General features: G+C 36.3%; 1 protein-coding gene across 1 annotated transcript in view; it reads right to left on the bottom strand.

The window, feature by feature from the left end:
* RYR2 (ryanodine receptor 2) overlaps positions 1 to 17769 on the bottom strand; it is a 371658-nt gene that overhangs the window by 19109 nt on the left and 334780 nt on the right. The window contains exons 88-97 of the mRNA XM_071581075.1: positions 17182 to 17310; positions 15761 to 15865; positions 13262 to 13343; positions 10859 to 12162; positions 10575 to 10639; positions 7739 to 7886; positions 6176 to 6262; positions 5139 to 5357; positions 2566 to 2696; positions 1898 to 1940 (exon numbers count right to left, since the gene is read on the bottom strand). Of these exons, the coding sequence (XP_071437176.1) occupies positions 1898 to 1940; positions 2566 to 2696; positions 5139 to 5357; positions 6176 to 6262; positions 7739 to 7886; positions 10575 to 10639; positions 10859 to 12162; positions 13262 to 13343; positions 15761 to 15865; positions 17182 to 17310 (2313 nt within the window). The remainder of the gene's footprint in view (positions 1 to 1897; positions 1941 to 2565; positions 2697 to 5138; positions 5358 to 6175; positions 6263 to 7738; positions 7887 to 10574; positions 10640 to 10858; positions 12163 to 13261; positions 13344 to 15760; positions 15866 to 17181; positions 17311 to 17769) is intronic.

The raw sequence follows: 17769 nt of genomic DNA, 5'->3' as shown, positions 1-17769 counted from the left end.
GCTAAAAATTATTTTTAGTGAATTTAAACTATGTCCATCTCTTCCTTACAAAATTTAATGTTTCACAGAAATTTGTCTCAAAATGAACATTTATTTGTTCTCATTCCCACTGAGCACACAGCTCCTTCCTAAGTATTATCTGTCTAATTTTAAAAAGAATATTGAAAAAAATCTAAAATTTTGAGTAACAAGATCATAACTGACTCCTGCAGGTGACATGGTATTTTACCAGCTTTCTAATAAGAAGTGTTTTAAATCTTTATTAATATTTTTGCAGATTTTTAGAGACAAGCCTTCTTCCTAACATGCCTGAAAGCAGTGCTTTGTGACTGTGGATTATTCAGCCAGATGGGGTTAAGGTACAAATATATATAGAAGAAAATATTATTTGCAAAATAGTGTATTTGAAAGGACTTAAATCTATGCAGAGTAGTTCCTCAGCCAAAGATACTTTACCAAATCTTCCACACAATTTAAAACCACACTCCTTTCCTTTTGATAGGAGCCTTCCTTGGCCTATTGCCTTGACAGAAGCAATGTAGAATTTTACTTTATTTCTTAAGTACTCTGTGGAAGCTACTTCCTCCTCTTTTCTTAGATAGACAGATAGAAATATGTATAGAACAACTTGAAACATGAAAAAAAATAAAACCAAAATTAATTCAAAATAATTTCTTTGTCAGGTTGACCTAAGACTGTTACAAAGCAGAAGAGCTAAGAATATTAAAAGGTCAAGTTTCTGAAAGTATGATACAAGATTGGCATTAAATAGTGTGAAGGAGGGGTAAATCTGATCCAATACCCTGAACTCTTTTTCCATTGTGACCAAACACAGTAAGAGCTTTTCTTGCTGTAAGCTATGGTACAAACATTAGGTTTATTTCTTCAGAGCAAACTGAGAAAACATTTGAAATAGCATTTGTAGGCAATGACCTTCATGAATCTCTGCTGAGAGAGGATTATTCTTGAGAGAGTGATTGTTAGATTATATGATCAAATCTAACCTGCACACTCACAAAGGACCACAAAGACAGAGGGGTTGGGGAGAATCCTAAGCATACCCTTCCCAGCTAGTCCCAGGGTCACCAGCCCATTAAAGGCCCATTTTCTCAAGCCTAGAGGAGCACAGGGGCACAATGGCAGGCAGGAACCTAAACTACAGACAGCAAATGAACGAATACTCCACCTAGTCCCTCCCAGGGCTGTCCCAGATGAGCCTCAGCCCCAGAGTCCAAATCTGAAACTCATCAGGATGAGTCACCTTTCAGACAAAGTATTACTGTCAGGGGATGTTTGCATTATGTATCCCATGAATGAGGAGTTACAGGGAGGAAGCAAAGGTGGAGAAAGAGATGGATTTAGATGATTTGGGGAGGAAAAAGTGTGGGGAAACAGAGAAATAAGGGACAAAAAGGGCCAGATGCATGTATATACCTCTGAGTAAGTACAGTTTCTGACTGTGCCCCATTCCTAAATATCTCGATCTGTCCTGTCTTCTTACTAATTCCTTTCTAATCTATTGGTTGAGGGACTTTCTATTTTTTGTGTATATATACAGAAATACACAGAGACAAAACATTTTACATAATCTGTAATATACATACAACTGCATACAGAAATTCTTTATATAATTTCATGAATGTATTTGAAAACCTTGTTTATACAACAAGCTGTATGTAACAAAATTTTGAAAGAGTAACTATCCACACCATTCAAAAGTAGTTGCAAGAATGAGGTGAAAAAGGAATTCTGCGTATTTTAAATGGTAAACATCAAAATTTACACTGAATAAAAGTTGTTCTTCAAAGAAGTGTAGTACACATTTGTTCAAACATACAAAAAATATGCATTAGAATTTTATTTTAACTTCATATGTGTTTTTAAAAATAAGCCTTACCTTTCTTTTCACAAATTTGTCCCAATAGTTATTTGGAAAAGACCTGAAAAACACAGAAAAACAAGATCACATTTTTAGACAATCATGAGAAGGTGCAGTAGTTACTGAGAGACCATAAAATTACATATTGGTTGTTTTTAAGAGAGTCTTTGTAGTCTCTATGATGAGATTGTCACTTGTGAATCTGCCGGAATAGAAGCTGCCAAATGGTGTTCAGCCTATCGTGTAAATGTGGCTTGAGAAGAGCAGCAGAGCAAATGCCTGCAGACTGTTTTAATGTCTGTGCAGTCTCACCATTGTGCTCCTAAAAAAGAGCCTTCGAGAGACACTGAAAGGATGAAAAGCACAGTTCACTCTCAAACTGACAGCAATAGCCATCATCACTGTGCTGGCCAAAAGAACCTCATTGCATTTTTTGTCTTTTATTGAACGGAAATAATTTTAAAGCAAAAATCTAGGAATGAGTAAGATTAAACAGTAATACTAAAAATAATAGTAAACTGAAGCCTAACAGGTACATGAAACATTTTGTATATCCTTGCTAGAAATATATCCCCAAAATTTGTTTATTTCAATTTCAGACAAGCTGGATGATCAAATATCTAATTGTGGAAATAGAAGAACAATTCCTTGAAAGGCTATAATAAGAAGAGTAAATAAAAACTCACTGAGTGTTGATTACAAGTCTATCCCACTGTCCCTTAATATCATCTTCTGATGGCTGTTCTGTTATATATAACCCATCAAACTCCAATTTTCTTGCCACTTCCTTTTCTCGCTTAAAAATAACCAGTGGAACCTGCAGTTGAAAAAAATTACAGGAATTATTTAAAATGTACTAACACATCTGCAAGCTTTTGAGAAAATTTGGTTGTTACAAAAAATAAGTATGAAAACTGAACAAAGGAAAAACAGTATTTAAAAAAAAATAGAAGACAACTGCACACAACACTGAAAAGATATTGATACATAAGGATCAGGTCATTCAGAATCAATAAACTATAGTGTACTAGTTGTAAAAAGATGGCCAAAACCTCCGAAAATGTATCTTTCAAAATAGTTTCTCAGTGCTATAGAAGGATCAGTCAAGTGAAAGAGAGCTAAAATAATACTTTCTTTTAAAAAATTCTTAGAAATTCTAGTTCCAAAATATTAACTTGGGATCATGCTTTTGGGTTTCATTTTGTTACCCAGAGATGCTAGAGGTCACCTTTTATTTGTTAAAGAATTCATGAGGTTTCACAGTAGGAAATAAAGTGGTTTCACAGCAGAAAGAAAGAAAGACTATAGGCAGTAAAAAAGAAAAATCACATTCACATTCCATAGACTTGATTTTCGCTCTATAGTTCTTTGTCAGCAGATGAGACACCTAACCAGTAATGATCAGACTTTACCTAAACTCTCTTTCATCAGCAAAATGACATTCAAAAGTACATTCCAAGAAGCCAGACGTAAATAGTGGTCTCAACAGAGTGGATCTTTCTTGGAAATCTGTTAACAACAAATTCTCTGGAAATATTTCTCAGATCCCCAAAATACACCCACTCTGCATTACCCAACTTGACTATAATATTGGTCATCAGCGAACATGAGTAAACTGAAATAGCAATAATAAAAATTAAGACTACTCAAGCAACATGCTAATTACATTAGGTACAATGAAAAGAGTTCCAAGACTATTTTCGAACAATTAAATGAGAAAAAAGTAGTGGATCTCATGCTGAGCCATCTTCTGAAGCAAAACAATCACACACAGGCTTGCAGGTACAAAGATTTTGGATTTCAAAATCTCCAAAGATATAGTATGAAACCATATTTGGACTTTTCTTCAGGGTTTCAGAATTGCAAAGAAGGTAATTCATTAAGACAATAATGATAACTATGTTTCTCCCTCCTGTATGTATGGCCAAACTTCGCGAACGAAGATTTGGGAAGGGCTCTCCCCACGTGGGTGTGCCCTTCCAGCCTCCGCAGTGGATTTTTTAGGTGAGGCACAGCGTGTGCAGAACTGGCCCCGCTGTTTAAGTCCTGAGGTCCATCTGCCACGGCCGAGCAAGCTTGGACAGTGACAGGGAAGTCCCCCAGACTGTCACAGCCCCCGGTACTAACCGGGGCTGACCCTGCTGAGCATCCGAGATCTGATGGGATGGGATGGCAGGGAGGCATTGAACTGCCAGGGGACGGTCCCCACTGAGACTCGAACTCAGATCCTTGGGATTCGGAGTCCAGAGTGCTCTCCATTACACCACGGGACTGCCCTTACTCCCTTCTAGTTAGAGAATAAATGTAGTTTCAAAAACAATGTGGCAAAGTAGCATGAAAAGGATAAAAAACCCCAAAACATATGAGATGGGAGAAGAGAACATGTCAAAAGCCAGAAATCTAAGCTTTCCTGCTGCATTGAAACCAATGCAACATGAAAACACTGTAGTATTTATTGACCTACCTACTTAAGGTAGAGTTGTAATGCAGTAATATAATGAACATTTCCCTGAACTAAAAATGCAGCTATTATCTTTAGCATAGAAAAAGTATTATCTATTAAAAGGGAAAAATAAAAATATCAAGGACCACATAAGATATTATAAGGACAAATTAGCAGCCATACTGGGTCATAGCAAAGATCCACATAAATTAGCACTATCCTGCACCTTGACTTACAGCTTTTGCCTTGGAAGACTATAAAAATGGGGGAAGTACATCCCGTATATATTTCTCCCAGGTCCATAGGCAGCATTTTGCCAATAAAAGTGGTATCTTTATTTTTCACATCCCTAACAGAGACCTTCTGCAAGATATTCCTTTAAAGCATGCTTAAGCTCCCGCCAAAACACTACCACCAGTGTATGAAAAGCAGACATTTTGCATAGCCACAATATGCAGTAGCAGTAGACCAAAATGCTGCATGCTTTTCAAATGACCCAGTTGATAGACTAGTAATGCAAATACCATCATCTAGTTTCCTCAGGTCATGTGCATTCACTTATTGTCTTTGATAGGCATAAACAGATTCTGATAGAGATTACTGCTGTAATTGTGTAGGCTGACAGCATATCGGACTCTGGTAAGTAACTTCCTGAAAATGCATATCCACTTCTGTTCACATTACAATAACAAAATAGTACTTCTTTACATAATCTTCCCAACCTGCTTAATGTTGCTATGACTTTGTTCTACTTTATACTACTCAACGAATAAAAATGTTTGAACCCAGAACAAAAAAAGTTCATTTTTTTCTTACTTTCAAACAGTAATACCCTATGATGCAGAAGAATGAGATGACTGTGTGTAGGATGGCCAAAATCCGCAGTGTGGGCTCCATGTAGCCACTGCTTTCTTCCAGGACATAATGCACTGCAATGACCCTCTCATCATCACTTTCCAGGATGTTCAATGTGGTACTTTCACCATCAGATACCACGGGAAGTTCCTTTTCTTCTGTCACAGCAGATGTCGAGACCTGTTTAAATCACTTACTCTTAATATTACAGCTGTATTTCCTTTGACAGAAGCTTTACAGTATGACAAGCTAAGTAGTATAGCTGAAAACAATGATGCCATGGACAATACAATTGCAAGAATTTTTTGCATAAAAATGTCCACAAAGAATACCTCAGCAAGACCTTTTTATCTCTCTACACCAGTCTGTGATAATGTGCTTTTTCTTTTCCTTTTTTTTCACTGTCTGTCCATCATAGCAAATTTGGTCCATGCTGAATTTTATCACCTCAAATTCAAAAAAGGGCACAACCCTTCTAGAAGAAATCCCACAAGTGGTCTTTATCATCAGGGCTCTGCCAGAACCTCATTTGAGTCCAAAGACTCTGGAGTTGTATTAACGATACTAAGAGTCTTGACAAAATCAGTGATATTCTAGGCAGCTTTAGATGATGTGACTTCTTGCTGCACACATCCTCTCAGGAGAGCATAATGGCACAGGAAAACAACTCAACTGATATAGATTGTTTTAAACTGCCAATGAGGGCTTGCCTTGGCTGGTTCACTGTACTGTGAAATGGAACACCTGAGGCAAGAGTATGACTTACAGCCTGCTGCCTTTGTTGCAGCACAGAACTTTATAAATAGATACTTGCATACTGGAAGCATATTCTTGCTTCACACAAACACTTCAGCTCTCACCATGTTAGATTTCTGAAGTGGTAGGATGAAGCAGGTATCTAATCTGTTAGGCTAGGCAGTCTTACCATAGCACATTGTCTACAAAACCCAAACATTTTCCATTGTGCTATTGAAGAGTAATACTTTTGACAAATTTACCTTATAGAAAAGCAGGATAAAGTTGATGGCAAAAGCAACAAATAATGCCAACATCCTCATGTTGTAAAAGTTTCGTGCAAAATAATTCTGAAAATAGAACAGAACATAAATACATGTTGCCTAATAAAGATTCAATCATTGTTATTAGGTTGCTGCAGGGTTTAGGGTGGTTTTTTTCCCCTATGGAACTTTATAATTGAATTTTAAATATTAAAACAAAACAAACCCCAACAAACATTTTGATTGATGTACAAATTTTCTCCTACTCCACATTTACAATAACCTTTTGTTTCACTACATACAAAAAAGATGAAGTATTTTTAATTGCCACTTATATCTTCCTAATTGTCCTCCCAATACACTTGGAGACAACATGGAGACACCACGATGTAATAGTAATGTAATAATAATACAGAAGTCTCCATTTTCCTTGTAGCTCAATATTCATATGCATGGCAAATTGTTACTTTTATAAAGCAACAAAACTTTCTGCATATAAGTTTATTTTAAATATTTTTCTATTTCAAAGTCAACTGCACTTTCACTAAGTCAGCAAAAATTCATCTGTGACCTAAGTACCATGAGCAGAAAGGTTCTTTGACACTATGATGCTCACAAAAGGATTGTAGAAATACACCTTTTCCATTCCTGACAATTACCAAACCTTTACAGCACACATTTTGAATGCTTTAAGTCTCCCATAGGAATTCCCCCATTTTTCAGCCCTAATTATATATGAATATTGATGAAATATTAAATGAGACTATTAGAAAAAAATGAAGTCAAATTTGCATGACTGCTATTGAGTAACAAAAAGAAATCTCAGTTCAAAAGCAAAATTTAAACACCTAATTTCTTAATCAGACTGTGACTGTAGTTTTGTAGTTTTGCTAAGTTATTCATGTTAGACATAGGCTGTACCTACACAATTCTCTACTAGATAAACAGCAAAAGTGTAGTGCTTTTTGCTTTGCATTGCACACTAACCTCAGTAAATATGAATGGAATCACCTAGCTAATGAAAATACGGATTTTAAACAGTTCTACAGCAAACTTATGGGTATATTATTTTACTGAGAGACTCTGAGAAGTTTGACAAACATTAACTTACTATTTGACAAAGAAAAATTCTCTAACATATTTTTTTGTTAGGTTAAGCATTGTATCTCAGTCAATTCTTTTTATAGGAGAGCTTATAATTTCCCAAACTTGTCTCTCAGGGAAGGAGAAATCCTACAGGCTCACTAGCTGCTGTAAAAATTCAGTTAATTTATTCCCAGGGAAATGTATGGATGTTTTTCAATGATGCACTGGCACCCCTGGAGATCTGAGTTTGGGACAGCAATTGTCTTCCTAAGAATTAATATATTGTATACTAAGTTATTTGTTCTTTTTCTTTTCTCCAACATTCCTGTAAAATCTTTGCTTTACATCCTTTTTATGGATGATAGTGGATTGAAAAATGTGGTCCATCAGATGTTGTTTGTCTTTACATTGATAGAAGCAATGTGGTAGTACATGTCTCTGGCAACAGCTAAACACATAATCCAGGGAATAGCTTACAAGCAGCTTCTGTTGGTATGCAATGATATTCTTCCAGAAAACCGATTCCTGAACTTCTGGTTCTCCATATCTGTGCATATGAAGTTGTCTTAATTTCTGTTTCCCTTTGTCTTCCTTGGTTTTCTCTTCTTTTTCTCCATCTTCTCCTCTTAGGATATAAATAAAGCCAAAATAATATGTCAAGTTAATTAAAATGCTAAACAGAAATTAAAATCAATCCCTGAGAGAGGCTATTGCATTTTTCTAATGAGGCTCAAACAGTCATGACTCACCCAGTTCAGGCACACGAGACATATCCCTCTTCAGTCCAAAGCAGTGGCAAGAGTGACAGTCTAAGTCTACAGAAAAACTTATTGGTTTCACACCTTGAAGTGAGAATACTAACTTGCACCGGCAGCTAATCAAGAATCTGCCAACCTTATTACCAAAGGGTCTCTTCTGTAATTGTGCGACTCATAGTTGCAGTGACAAAATGTCTGTAAGCTGACAGTTGTATGTCTGTATGACTGCCTTTATGTCTAAGTTCTCCTCTCCAACCTCATGCACTTGAACTATCTGGTTCCCACAAATGTTGCAGAACACTTTGGTTCTGCTTGCAATTACAAGTCAAACCTCAAGTTTTAAATCCTATATTTCTGCCCATCTAATGAATTCATAAGTATCCACTCCAGGAGGAGATGAGAGTAAGAGTGTGTCAGTACCTGATGTTGATTATCACCGTGCTGTCCCACTACAGAAAGTCAGTTAGTGGGCTGCCTTCTCCAAACACATGATCTAAAGAACTGTGAATTATCTTGGAGTTTGACCTGTCAGCATGATAGATGAAAAGATCACAGAAGTCCATTTGAAGCCAAACCAGTGAGAAACATCTTCTAAGTTACATTAATAATTTCTCTGTACCTATCTACAAGAAGAATAACTGATGTTTCTCTTCTTAGAACACACTTGACAAACTTTCACTTGAAAGTTTGTCATGTTCAGAGTCACTTCAGGGCAGCTAATAGTGCCATTGCACTCCTCACAGAGAATACAGGTATCACTGCAACTCAGTCAAGCAAAGCAATCAACAGTGAAGTGACCTTCAAAAGTCAGCAAGACCTTCCTTGGCAAAGTTATACTGGCCGACTCACAAATTTGCTGGGCCGATTAGGAAGAAGAGTTTCTGTTAAAGGCAAGGGTTTGTCATTCCACAAGAGCAATAAGGATAGAGTTTAAGTGATCCCCTAAAAATTTTGACAGAAACATATCAGCTACAGAAACTGTATACAGAAATTTACATGTATCAGGAACCACAAAACACAGAGATGGAGAGCCATAGCTTTTACTGGTTAAAACCAAGTGCCATATTTTGCTTTCTGCTATTTTTATTCTGAGCTAATCTCGTTAACATTAGATTTTCACATGTCCTAACAAGATTCAGATGGTAATTTATCAAATATTAACACTTTACCTTCATAAAGATGTGAGAGTACTCAGTAATTCAGTAAAATTACATCAGAATATTAAGGTTTTGCAAAATCCAAATTCAAAAGGTCATAGAAAATGGGTGGGGCAAAACAGATTCAATCTATACCACTGATGGATGCCAGGTCTCTGGAACCGAGCTGATCTTATGATGTTTCTAAAAGATTTTCCAGCTTTCAGACTTGCCAAGTGTTACAGTTTCAAAAATCTTTCATGGATTTTTTTTTTTCCCTGACCAACACAGCAGTTTGGGAGTTGGAAGATAGAAAAGAGATGGCTTGTTGATTACCTGCTCACAGAGCCAGCTGTTTAAAGCCTAAACAAATGGATGGCTGATAGCTTTGCATTCCAATGTGATGGCTGGGGAAAGGATGGGGCAGGTGGTGAAAGGGAGGTTTTCCTGGTGCTCGCTACACTTTTCTCCTCCGTCTGCTTGGGTGCCCACTTGCCACTTGCTGGCTCGTGGAAGCACCAAGAGGGGGGGTCCTGGTTCACCCCCCGACTCTGTGGGCCCTGTGCCGTTCTGAGAGAACAATCACTGCTGCCTGAATTCACTACAGACTCATCGAGGGGCCAGCACCATCTGCAGAGGAGTTGTTAAACCCCTGCAATGCTTTCAGACAAAAGATGGTGGCAGGGTCCTTACACTGCCCACAGGAATGGTTTCAGTCCATCCACTGTGGCTGCCATTCCCACGTGAGCTTTTGGACTGGCGCCTCTCCCTACCCGGTCTTTGACCCTTCTGAGCACATGAGTCATACCAACTGCTGCCTCCCAAGGCGTGGCACTGCCTCCCACTGCCTGTGAACGTAGCTGCACTGAGGGGGCACGGACAGGACTTGATTTGTTTGAAAGTTTTGGTTACGGTGTTGCTGTTAGTTCTGTTCTGGTTTTTGGCTATATATATATATATATGTATTTGTAGTAAAGAACTGATCCTTTTTTCTACATTTTCTGATTGAACTCTCTAAATTTTAAAGGATGTGGTGGTTTTGAGGAGGGAGATCCCCTTCATAGTCCAGAAGGATTCCTCACTTTCATTGACAGACACCTTGGTTTCTTTTTAACTAAGACACCAAGAAAAAATTCAAGTAAACACATTCTAAAAGAAACTAAATGGACATTATAAAGGATGCTTCCAGAAGAGGGAAATTTATAGAACTGGAGTAGTACTGATTACATGGCATGTCTCTGCAAATGTGCACAGATGTGGAAGATTGCTAGAAAAATACCATAATTTTGGAATGTGAATGGACATTCACATCTGAATGGACAGAAAATTAAAGGCAAAGAAGTAAGTACAAATCAAGCTGGTTTTTTAAAAGTGAAAAAACCCACAATTTTTAGGATCTGAGGTTAAAGTAATACATACTCTGCTTTTTCAGGTTCTGATTTTGTTTCCTCCTTCTCTTCCTTTTCATCTTCTTTCACCTGCTCCTACAGAATGGCAGGTTTAAAATTAATGAAGAGACAATGTAACACTGAACTAAAAGTAAACCAAAACACCATATACTTAGAAATGTGGAAATTCAAGTTTATGATATTAGAAAGAGGATGTCAGAAAAACCAGAAAAACATAGATGCAAATTTTATTTCAAGACTATATTTGACATATGAAAGATATAAACTTATATCAGAAATGAAAGATACAGTTACCTGGATTTTTTCCTGTACCTCAGGCATTGGAGCTAATGAAGGACTGCTTAGTAAATCACTCAAACCGGCATTTGGATTGTGAGGGATCAGTTTATACTGTCCACCTTCTCGTTTCAAATCCAAACCAAATATGTCTGAGAGTAGATCACTCTCTTCTGATAAAGTTTGCAGATCTGTCAAATCTTCTGTAGGCAGTGCAGCTTCTGCTGGCTTTCTCTCCCCTTCTTCTCCTTCCCCACGCACCTCATCCTGAGTGGGATCTGGCATATTAGCTAACAGTTCAGCCACCTTGATTTTCTTTGCTCCTTCTACTAGGCTTCCTCCAAGCAGCAAACTGCAGATGATGCGAAAGAACCCTCGGACAACACTACAAGCAAAATGCAGTAAGCCCACCAAAATGCTCCAATAGGAAGAAAACAAAGCCATGACCATGTCCTTCATGGTCATTTTCTTCACTTTTTTCATCTGTTTCTTTAGGCTTTTCATGGTGAGCATTTTCATAAGAGTCATTAAATTATACTTGAGAGCTACTAATGCTGACTTCATGGTCACAAGAGAGAAGAAACCCATTCTAGGATCTTCCTCCTCAGGATTATCTTTCTCATTCTCCTCTTTATTTGCTGACCTTTCATTCAGATCTGACTCGGAGATCTGGGCAGCCAATTGCATTTCAAAGATGGTATCCTCACAGAAGTTCACAAAAAGCTCCATCTTTTCTTTCTCCCCACCTTCATTTACAACATCAAATATAAATTGCCTCTTTGACTCTTTTACCTGAGGTTTCTCCCACTGAGTCCGGCTTGACTCACTTATTTCAAAATAAACTCGCTCAATGCGCTTTGCACTGCCCATGATTTCTATGCGTCCAAGGAAAGGCTGAAAGTAATTTAGCACACTCTCTGACAGTTCAAGAAAGGTTTGCAAGCGGGTATCATGGGGCATGTGTTCTGACAGGTTGGTCAGGAGAACAGCGACATTGAAACCAATGTCTTTTGCAGGCTCATGAAATCGTTTCACAAACTCCTCGTAGTCCAAAGTCTCATTCTCATCTGTTTCAGCGCATGACAGCAAAAACTCAGTTTCAGACTGGGTGTAATGTTTATGGCTTTCCATTGCCCTGTGAAAATCCCTCTTTGAAATTATCCCTTTACCATCAGGGTCATATTCTTTGAATGCATCAGAGGAAGTCAAATCCTTCAATTTTAGGAACATATCAAAAAACTTCAGAATCATCTCCACATTGTTTGACGATTCCACGAGCATATCGACCATCTGCTTTCCAATAGTTCCATTCACAACATTGCCTAGATGTGATGACATGATATTACAGATAATGATTGCAGTCAATATTTTGTCAAAGAAACATGTACTATAATGACTAGTGAAATAATCAAAGAGTAAGAATGATAAACTATTGGATAACAAATTCACATTCGAAAGTTAGCTGTAAAATCAGAAACCTTTTACTAATAACACTATCCTAATACTTGGAAAAAAAATGAAATTACTAAGTATTCTCCATTACAGAAAGAAAGAACTAACAAGACCTGTTGAGAGACATCTGTTATATTTAACAGAGTATTAAAACTGAGGCAGCATATTATGAATTTCACTATAGTGCAAAACAAAGCTAGGGTGCCATTAGTTAGGGTGAGCAGCTCAGCAAGATACTCATGGAGCACAGCCTACAGTACTAAGAATTTACTTTGCTTCTCAGTGACCTGCTATGAGCAAAGCAGTAGCAGTAGCAATGCATGTACACTGCAATCTATGCTGCATTTACTGCCTTCCTGGTTCCCTCAAGAAAATGTGATAGGATATATGTAAGAAGTAAAAAGGTAAAAAACATCTTTGAATAATTATGTGTATGTCTGGTTAGTCTAGCACTAGAAGCACTAATATAATACCACAGAGAAGCTAAAGCAATAGTAGTATTATTTCTTGACAGTCATTACATTCTCTAGGGAATCATAATTTCAGGACCTTGAACCTAATCAGTTACTAGATGAATCAAACGGCTATGATCACTCCCAAAATAAATGCAACATATAAAAGGTGTTAATAAAATGGTAAATGGTTCAGTTGCTAGAACTCAGGATTTCAACTTAAAAAGTCAAAACCTTTTCATCTAAGCCAAAAGAGAAGTCAAGTTTGTGGAAAAAAGTAAATCTTCTGTTAGCTCTGGATTTTATACAATTCTGGCATTTGGAATGGATATCATCTATATCAACTACACTACTTAGATCTCCCATTTACTTTCAAACCTAAAAATTCTTCCCTCAGCAGAGACATGACAATTAAAAACCTTGAGGAAAATGGAGTATTATTTCTCAAATGAAGAAAATCATAAAGCGAAAAACTGTTCTAGAATAACTCTGAAAGAAGATTTCAAATTTTTACTACCTTCCAGCATAGACAGCAACATGACAACCATATCTTTTTGAAGATCCATTAATTCCTTTAGTAATTCAATTTGACTGGAATCCTAAAGAATGAATACAATATATATATATAATTAATATATTGATTACTTTGACATTTAGATATGTGCATGCATATTTCACCTTGCAAAAATCAAACTTTGAAATTAAGAAGCTAGTAGTGTCAAAACTGGTAATACAGTGAGAGTATATTTAATTGCTTGATTCATTACAGTACATTTACAGGATCAAACATTTACACTATCATCTGTTTTGAGGACAGTAATTTAATGAACAGAAAGTGAAAATTGAAGGTTATGAAAGAATTTAAGGCAATAACTGGGTATGTCAAGTTCACAGATAATGAGAACTGCTGGATTTCAGTGAATGGTACAACAAACTCAAGGTACTTTATGGGAATTTGGATCTTGGATTGAAAACACTGTAAGTTGGAAATAAACATTTCTAATTGATTTGCTTTCTAAGTTTTCATTAAAAATCCTTTAACTTCAAAAGCTGCTTACAAACTGGATGATCTTTGCTCATTTACATTGAAAACTGTACGTTTATTTTCTGCCTTACTGAGATTAATCTTAGGTGTGACCATTATAATGTTGTTGCTTCCTGGTATAGGAGTAAAGAACGAAAATGCAAAAAAATAACACGTCAAAAACCAAACAACACAGTGATTTAGTTTTGTTCCTATTTAAAACTTGTTTCAACTGTTCTCCAAAAGTGCTTTGAAAACTCATGATTGAAAACAAGAACAAAATGCATAGCTTAGACAGGCTCATTTTACAGATACAAGCCATATGGCAACTCCTTATAAATGCACTTAGCCACACTAAATGCCTTTGAAAACTAGCATTTCAACAGAATCTAAAACAAATACATCATATATTCTTCTAATAAATATAAATAAACAAAAGAGCCTGCATCTATTCTAGTATTTTCCAAGGATCTGCTGGCCCCCTTAAGGAGTTTCCAAAAAGCAAGGGCTTGAGCTTCATGCAAGCGAAAGATGTCATCACTATTTATCATACATTTGGAGTAGACTGTGTTCCTGTCATCCCACAGAACAGCAAGACTAACACCTCACAGTACAATGGACCTCGAGCAAAGCTGCTATCTTCAAAGAGGCAGGATGAGTATCCTTATGTTCTAGATGCAGTAATTAAAAGATACTGTGAAGCCACTCTGGACACAGCTGAGACTATCAACTTGTCATAACTGTAAAAACACATTTTGACAAGAGCCACATCGTATTTCATAACCAACACATAGCTGCTATATGCTTGGCTCACTGTCCATAACTACTTATATACTTTTTTCTATATTGCTCTAGTGGTACAGGAAGAGAGCACAATAGCCACTACTGTGGCCTACACAAATATTGACTATTTTTGCAATTCTTAAAATAACAAAGATGTTCCAAAATCAGGACAGTATCTTCAGGCACTTTTAAATGCACTTCAGTAAATACACAATGTATTACTCTTGAAAAGCAGGTTTGACTATGATGCCATTTGCTGAAAAAAGACTTCTGTTTAGCCATAACGAATGAAAAGCATACCTGTGGCTCAAAGTCCACAAATCTAAGCAAGCAGCCCACTTTCATCCATAAAGTTCCAAGGGCAAAAAGAAAAATAATCTGAGCAGGACTACTTTAATTTATGCAAAGAAATTCATGGATACTTTTAGAGCCTAATAATGAAACCTAAAACCTCAGAGCCTTCAGAGCTCTATTCCATAACAATAACTAACACCTCCACAAGCTTATGACACTTTTCTCTGAAAACATCAAATGATGTAAATAATTTAGAATCACTACATTCAATTATGATGTGTAATTCTTTTAAAAAGGTAAGTTGAAAAATGCACACTTAAGGAAAGGATTGCTTTCACCTAATGTTCACCTCCTGAACAGATGCCTATGCCAACCCCCTTCACTATTTCTATAGTTTATGAAGCGAGTACTCATATCCAAAAGCAATTCACTCGTGATAAGGTCTGACTACTTTCTATCTCTGCTGAGAGTGGAAAAGGCTTAGATGCAGACATGTTGAACTAGGATTCAATAACAATGCACTAGAGTTCAATGCAGGAGCCATCAATGAAGATGACGGTTCCTGCATAAAAGGATTATGCAAAACTGCAGAAAACACTGCAAAAGAATTTTGCTACGAAAGACTGGTACTGAAAGTTCTTTCTGAATATCACTGATAGGCTGCATGTTCAGCTTGATTTAATCTGCTTTATGCCTGTGGCCAGCAATCCAATTACAGCCCTGCTATTCACACACACTACAGTTTTCTAATTTACCCCCTCAATTCAGCTGTATTCTATCACCTCTGTCTCTTACTTTCCTCATATTTCCCCTACTAACTGTTGTTATTAATGATTCAAACATAATAATATATCTATTTATCTTTTACAAAAATATTGGTAGCTTATAAAGGAATAAAGTAAAACAAAAAGATACCTGAGACAGCTTCATCTGCATGTGGGCAAACACATGAAGGAAACCAACTACAGCATCCCATAGCCTGCTGTGTGCCAGACTTTGCTGATTTCCAGTACATGGCCCCTATTGTTCAGGGGAAAAAAAAAAAAGAAAACCATTATTTGCAAGAAACGCAACAAAAACAAGAAGGTAGATACATAAGGAGTGCATAGCTTGGGGTTGTCCTTTAGAAACACCTATGAAAAATTAAACATATCTAGAATTATGTATTCAATAACACCACTGCCTATAAACAATGCCAACTCCTAATAAACATTCTGCCTCTGTTTTAGTCAAGTCTCCATATACTGAGAACCACAAAGTATGTATCTCCTTGCAACAAATGCTAACAGGGTACAAATCTTCAAGCTGATTCTTTCCTATGTAGTTTTGTAAATAAGGAATAACTTTATAGAAGGTTAATAAAAAATGTGCATAAGGGATTAGAGAATCAGTTTCCTGTTTTTTTCCCCACAGCTTATTCTAGCTGTTGTACAACACAGTCCTAAAGAATGTTTTTAAAAATTTCCATCTGCGGAAAAAATGAGAATACAAAATATTTTGAAGACTCAAAAGATAACAAATAAAATCTCTTCCACGTAAAAATGCTACTTGTGATTAGAGAAATACATATACATTAAACATATGTACATACATGTATATAAGTTGCCTGTTCTCATATTTATTCAATCTTATCACATTTCATCCTCATGAACTATAAAATACTATTTTCATATTAATGATTTTCATCTGAATGAAAACACTATAATAGACATCTAACAGTTTAATGAGATTATCTCTAACCTGCTTATTATTGGCAGAAATAAAATGTAATATTGTTGATCTATTTACATGAGGAATTAATGAAGAACTAAATTATACTGAATTCTTAAGATATCATGGGAAGAACTGTTATATTGTTTTATTGTTGTTTTGACAGAAATGATCCCAATATCATTTATTGCTGAGTCCACCTCAAGTGCATCTCTACAATTCTCAAATACAAGGTGTGAATTCACCATTTCAAACACGGCATTTATGCCTTAAAACAGCCTTATTCCTGACAGAAAATACCAGCTAATGTTATACTGACTAAACAGCAATTATGATCTGCACTGACACTGGTTTCTCAACGAATTAAAATTAAAAACTTTAAAGTGGGTAACATCCCTGCAGTTGAACCCAAACGAAAAACAAAACAAAACTCTCCTAGCTTATTAACAACCAAAGGATGATTATTTATTAATAATTGTAAACTTGAATAAACAGAGGCACAAATGTCGAAGCATAAATGCATCTGTATTATATTTCTATGTTTTATCTAGATACTTTACATCTCTATGCCAAAAGTAGGACTAGTTTTATTTCAAATCCGTAACATTCCATTTAAATTAATTTACCTGGATATACTCCGTAAGAGTGTTGAAAACTTGCTTTGCAACCTGGATGGCTTTGGAAAAATTTCGTTGACCTTGCTCATCAATAACATCCTTCCCAGAATAATACCAATAGAAATCACTAATGGATTCCTAAAAAAAGCAGTTGTGAGAAGCACAAAGAGATCATGTGGCCAAACTGCCTCTAGCTGGTTATTCATCAAGATAAGAAAAACAACATTATGTAGCGTTCTAGTTCTGAAAAATATTTAGTTTATAAAGGCTTTAAATGACCCCCTCCAATAATTCTAAAGTACTATTTCAACACTCACAGTTTCATCTCAAGGGAATCAATAGAAAAACAAATACACTGAGAAAATAATTTAAAAAGCCCACATCAAACCTCAAGATAAAATGAAATAAAATAAAATGAAATAAAGTAAAATAATAAATATTTGTTGGTATCTGCTCTCTAGAAATACAACCTCTTGCATTCTGAAATGGAGTGCTCAGTAGAACTGCCATGCTGCGTGCTGTTCATTAAACATCTCTTTATACTGCGTGCTTAACACCTAATCAATAGTGGGAGCAAATGTTGCTTTTTGTGCATGA

Source organism: Pithys albifrons, chromosome 2 (genome assembly GCF_047495875.1).
Source record: "Pithys albifrons albifrons isolate INPA30051 chromosome 2, PitAlb_v1, whole genome shotgun sequence".
Classification (NCBI taxonomy): domain Eukaryota; kingdom Metazoa; phylum Chordata; class Aves; order Passeriformes; family Thamnophilidae; genus Pithys; species Pithys albifrons.
Note: the sequence above shows the minus strand (reverse complement) of the source record. Positions and strands in the feature narration are given on the sequence as shown.